Raw genomic sequence first — 6,000 nt, forward strand, 5'->3', positions numbered from 1 at the left:
CCATTCATACATACATACATATGTTGTGGAGAGTGATCAGCAAGGAGTTAAAAACACTAAGTATAACTGGTCCTGTTTTATGTATAATAATGATTTTGTCACACATCCCCATAAAACTGCGTATAAATGTGTATATGTATGTGCACTCACGTATATGAGCTCCTTACATAATGTAATTATTAGTGTAAATGTTATTGTGACATAATATAATGTAATTGTTGCTTAAGAGAAGCTTTTCTGTATCATACATTACACGGGCGGAAGAACGGAGGAGAAGAGAGGGGAGGAGGAGGGGGGGCAATATGTGAGGGGGCGTGTATGTGTTTCCCTGAGACATGACGGCGCGTTTATGATTGGCTCAGCTGTGCCTTCGCTCTAAGCCAATAGGAGAGAGGCCAGTTTTCCTATATCATACCGCTTCGAGCCTTCCCTCGGTTTACTTCAGTTTTGTTCCACGAACGCATCTGATCATCAAAATGAGTGGACGAGGGAAGACCGGTGGTAAGGCTAGAGCTAAGGCCAAGACTCGTTCGTCTCGTGCCGGACTTCAGTTCCCCGTGGGCCGTGTTCACAGACTGCTACGTAAGGGTAATTACGCCCACCGTGTGGGAGCTGGTGCTCCTGTCTACTTGGCTGCCGTGCTGGAGTATCTGACCGCTGAGATCCTCGAGTTGGCTGGTAACGCCGCCAGAGATAACAAGAAGTCTCGTATCATCCCTCGTCATCTGCAGTTGGCCGTGCGTAACGACGAGGAGTTGAACAGACTGTTTGGAGGTGTAACCATCGCTCAGGGCGGTGTGCTGCCTAACATCCAGGCTGTTCTGTTACCCAAGAAGACCGAGAAAGCAGCCAAGGCCAAGTAAAGTCGCTCTCGTGTTATAACCAAAAGGCTCTTTTAAGAGCCACCCATTTCCACAGAAAAAGTGCAATTTCCCCAGATAATGTGTAAACAAAACAAATGTAATATCGTTTAATAGACTCACACGGCATAAAACACGTGATTTATCACGTTAAAATTAACAAATCAATATGTACGATTTATTTTTTCCCTATCTATCTTATCTTTACATATATCCCTATATATGTATACATTAGCCAAGTTATAGATCACTTGCAGTAACAAAACCAACAATATAGACGATTAAAAGTGGTGCAACAAACGTGTTTGTGTAATACACATGAAACAAAAATAATAATAATGCTAATAATAACTAACAACAAGCAAAATGAACGAAATATTCAATAATATATTTTTTAAAAAGGTATATGCTTTAAATGCGATTGTAAGCCGTGTTCTAAAAGCACAAAGAAACAAAGGAAAGTATTATAAATCTCGCCAACAGCATAGAGGAAATATTATGTTTTTTGAAACGAGGCAGCGGCAGAACGCCGACCAGTAAGCGACATTTAACGTAAGCACGATCGTCCAATGAGAAAAGAGCTTCATCAAGACGCCCAATGAGCGCGGAGCGGCTCTGGTACTTAAATAGAGCGTGTTGGGCGGGCTAACATATTGTGTTCTACAGTTCGTGAAGTGCAGAGTTCCAGACGCGATGGCAAGAACCAAGCAGACCGCTCGTAAATCCACCGGTGGTAAAGCGCCGAGGAAGCAGCTCGCCACTAAGGCTGCCCGCAAGAGCGCCCCGGCTACCGGCGGTGTGAAGAAACCTCACCGTTACAGGCCAGGTACCGTGGCTCTGCGTGAAATCCGCCGTTATCAGAAGTCCACTGAGCTGCTCATCCGCAAGCTGCCCTTCCAGCGCCTGGTTAGAGAGATCGCTCAGGACTTTAAGACCGATCTGCGCTTCCAGAGTTCTGCCGTCATGGCTCTGCAGGAGGCCAGTGAGGCTTACCTGGTCGGCCTGTTCGAGGACACCAACCTGTGCGCCATCCATGCCAAGAGGGTGACCATCATGCCTAAGGACATCCAGCTGGCCCGCCGTATTCGCGGAGAGCGTGCTTAAACAAACCCACTCCATCCAGTTATCCCCAAAGGCTTTTTTAAGAGCCACTTACATGCTTCCACTGAAATTTGCACTTTTCATAACTTTTTTAATTTATTATTCCATTGTGTGTGCGTGTTCCGAGTTAAATTTTTAGTTATATTTATCAGTTTTAAATATTAGGAAAAACGGGTTTTTTTTGTGTGTGTGTAGAGATGTACTTTACATGTTCTTTATATATATACAATTATAAGCAAGGTTACATAAGTACAGCAGATTAAAGATTGGCAGATGGTGTCTTATAACACATGATTAATAATGTTTATAGTGGTGTATGTTTATGGGGTTCTATAAAGCATTAAGTTAGTAAGAGTAATATAGTAGTTATGAGTAGTAGAGTAACGGAATAAAAACATGACAGTAAAGAAGAGGGAGCTGTAAATTGCAGCGGTGGTAAAAATATTACACTACTAATGCAAAAAAAAAGATAAATAATCAGTAATTATTATTCAGAATAATAAATAAATAATAAAATACTATTCTAGGTACTCAACACAGGGTAAATAGAAACATTTTAGAACAGACGTACTGTAAAATATTAAGTGTAAATTATCATAATTACTCATAATAATGATTTTTATTTCTATTATAGTTGTTGTAATAATAGTATTATTGGTGATGGTAGTAGTAGTAGTAACTGTAATTATAATGTTATGGAGAACCAATAGACGGTTAGTGGAGCGTTTCTTCCATCTTCCAACAAAATGTGAAAACACGAACTAAATCTGTGTGTTTATGTGTGTATGTGTGTGTTTTCTTTTATGTATGTGTATTTTTATGTAATATAAAAAATAGTTAGGAGAATTTAGTGGCGTTGGTGTTGCACGGTGTACACAGTCTGTATTTTACACAGAGATGGTATTAACTGATTGTAGTGTAATCTACAGTATGGCTGTACATTGGTAGAATGTAAACACGCTGGATGAAGGCATAAGGAATGAGCAGAATATTGAATGTTAACCATAAGACTGGTTATTGTAATAATGGTAATAAAACAACCGAATTCACAATGATGCCTTTTCTAATTTGGAAATTCATGTGTTTCAGCCGCCACCTTAGCTAACAAGTGTTAACAAGTGTTATAAGCGAGTGAGATAAAGACCATGACTGAATTAGATTAAAGGGGAAGGCCACTTCCTGTTCCAGCAGGACTAAACCTCTGTGCACAAAGCAAAATCCACAAACATAAAGAGAAGCTCGGCTTCAAGAAACTCCAGTGTCCTGCACAGAGGCCTGACCGAAGCTCCACTGCACCGCTGAGGAATTAAAGTTTTTGCTGGCACTCACACTCAGGCTGGAACTCATTGTTCTCGCTACCTGATTTGAAGGCATGAGGACCCAGGTGTGGTTCGTCATCTCCATTACATTTTACATTTTCAGCATTTAGCAGACGCTTTTATCCAAAGCGACTTACACACTGAGCGGAACACAATGAGCGGAACACAATGAGCAATTGAGGGTTAAGGGCCTTGCTCAGGGACCCAACAGTGGCAACTTGGTGGTGGCGGGGCTTGAACCGGCAACCTTCTGTTTACTAGTCCAGTACCTTAACCACTGAGCTATCACTGGCCCCAGGTGAGCCTTACAGTATTGCCAAAGCATTGAAAAGACAGAATATGAATATAAAAAATGAAACACGTATATATTTAACACTTTCTCTTTGTGGGTTAATTCAGACTGTTCCTCTGTTCGGGTGTATCAGTCCGTGTCTCTCAGACTGTTGCAGGCAGATACATACTGTGCTGCTACAGTGCTGCTCTCCTTCTCCTCTCCTAACATGATGCTCAGTTTCTGACTGCTGTTATTTGTGTAGTATGTAGATTCAGATTCAAGTAGCTCTGTAGGCATGACAGTAGGAAACAATATTGCCAAATGGTCGGTGTTTTCCTTTGGACTTATAAAATAATTCTACAGAAATCAGCATGCAGGGTTTCTGTTGGATGTTTGTCCCATTTAACAGAACTGTGAAATTTCAGTGGACCCCATACACATTCACTGCCATGCTGAAACTCCCTGATGCAGTAATGAGTACAGCCGTGGCCTAGTGGTTAGGGTACTGGACTAGTAATCAGAAGGTTGCTGGTTCAAGCCCCACCACTGCCAGGTTGCTGCTGTTGGGCCCTTGAGCAAGGCCCTTAACCCTCAATTGCTCCGATTGTACACTGTAACTGTACTGTACGTTGCTTTGGATAGAGGCGTCTGCTAAATGCTGAAAATGTAAATGTAATGATGAGACCAAGGTAAGTGTACTGCATTGTGTGCTCCAGGGCAGTGCTGACCACGGTAAACTGGTGCCATGTGTTCCTGACATCTAGGTTTGTTTTTGGAACACCATTTTTGTTTTCTTCAGATTTACTGTTAGGGCCCAGTTCTGGCTGTACTGCTCCAACAGGTCTAGGTGCAGCTGCATAGAGTAGAAATTTTACTTCACCGTCCTGCAGAGTGAGTCCGGGGGCTGCACACTAATTCATTTATGTAGATATTAAACAGTGATGGACTCAGACTGCAGTTCTGCAATTCTGTGTTGTGTATTGTGTATGTTTGTCACCAGTTCTTACAGCACTTTTGTTTCTTAGTAGTATCTGTGTGTGTTTGAGTAAAATGTGTGTATATACTAGGGCTGTCGAAGTTAACGCGATAATAACGCATTAACGCATTCTCAATTTAACGCGATTAAAAAAATTAGTGCCATTAACGCAAATTCTAGTTCATGTTGACACTTGACTGGTAGAACAAACGTTTTAATGTCGGACTTGCCACCGTTGTTCATTTGCGGTTTGTTAAAATAATATAACTGAGCGTCGTAGGGATGCACTTGCATAATAAAGAAATAAATACACGGTATATTCACAAGTTGTCGGGAGCAAAACACTTTATTAACTTAATCTGTTACGGCACTGAATACCGGAGTCAAGCACGCTAGTCCATGAACTATGGAAGCCCCAAAAGGGTCAAAACACACTCACTTCGTGTAGAAACGTCCACTTTTCACATTTCACTTAAAAAACCTTGTTTTCTATAACATTTACACAGATTTTATTTAATGCGATTAATCGCGATTAACTATATGAAATTCTGAGATTAATCGCGATTAAAAATTTTAATCGTTTGACAGCCCTAGTATATACACATACACACACACACACACACACACAAATACATAAAAAAATACATACATAAAAGAAAACACATATACATGGGTATGGCATGTGTATGGCATGTGTATGGCATGTGTAGGGCAGTTGTAGCCTAGCGGTTAAGGTACTGGACCAGTAATCAGAAGGTTTCCAGTTCAAGCCCCACCACTGCCAGGTTGCCACTGTTGGGCCCTTGAGCAAGGCCCTTAACCCTCGATTGCTTAGATTGTATACTGTCACAGTACTGTAAGTCGCTTTGGATAAAAGCTTCTGCTAAATGCTGAAAATGTAAATGTATGAACGTAACAGCTACATGACATTTTGTTTGTGTGTTGTCACATTTTGGCCACCAGATGGGAGCCACGCTCCACTAATTGTCTATTGGTTTTCCATAACATTATAAGTAACGAGTTATATTATAAGTTACTACTACCATCACCAATAATACTATTATTACGACAACAACTATAATATTAAAAACAAATTGATTATTATGAGTAATTATGATTATTTACAGTTAATATTTTACAATATGTCTGTCCTAAAATATATACCCTGTGTTGAGTACTTAGAATAGTGTTTTATTATTGATAGTGATACATTATTCTGAATAATAATTACTGATTATTATTCCTTTTTTTTTTGCAAGCTGCAATTTTCTGCTCCCTCTTCTTTACTGGCATGTTTTTGTTCTGTTACTCTTTTTAGTGCGGAGTAAAACACAACTACCAAGCAGGACTAGGTCGAGTCCAGGGTGCTTAACTATCATGTAGCAGAAATGGAAGAAAAAAATAAACATAACAATTTAGAATAATAATGATGATAATAATAAGAATATTTTAATACACTAACATTTATTT

At 40.1% G+C, this 6,000-nt stretch overlaps 2 protein-coding genes across 2 annotated transcripts; both read left to right on the forward strand.

The window, feature by feature from the left end:
* Positions 1–468: 468 nt before the first annotated feature.
* On the forward strand, positions 469–863 carry LOC134328989 (histone H2A-like). Its single transcript, XM_063010227.1, has one exon. The coding sequence runs from the start codon at positions 477–479 to the stop codon at positions 861–863; it is 387 nt and encodes a 128-aa protein (XP_062866297.1). The 5' UTR covers positions 469–476.
* A 690-nt stretch (positions 864–1,553) lies between these two features.
* On the forward strand, positions 1,554–2,038 carry LOC134328403 (histone H3). Its single transcript, XM_063009502.1, has one exon. It carries the CDS (start codon positions 1,554–1,556, stop codon positions 1,962–1,964), a length of 411 nt encoding a protein of 136 aa, XP_062865572.1. The 3' UTR covers positions 1,965–2,038.
* Positions 2,039–6,000: the final 3,962 nt, after the last annotated feature.

This window comes from Trichomycterus rosablanca, chromosome 15, assembly GCF_030014385.1.
Source record: "Trichomycterus rosablanca isolate fTriRos1 chromosome 15, fTriRos1.hap1, whole genome shotgun sequence".
NCBI classification, from domain to species: domain Eukaryota; kingdom Metazoa; phylum Chordata; class Actinopteri; order Siluriformes; family Trichomycteridae; genus Trichomycterus; species Trichomycterus rosablanca.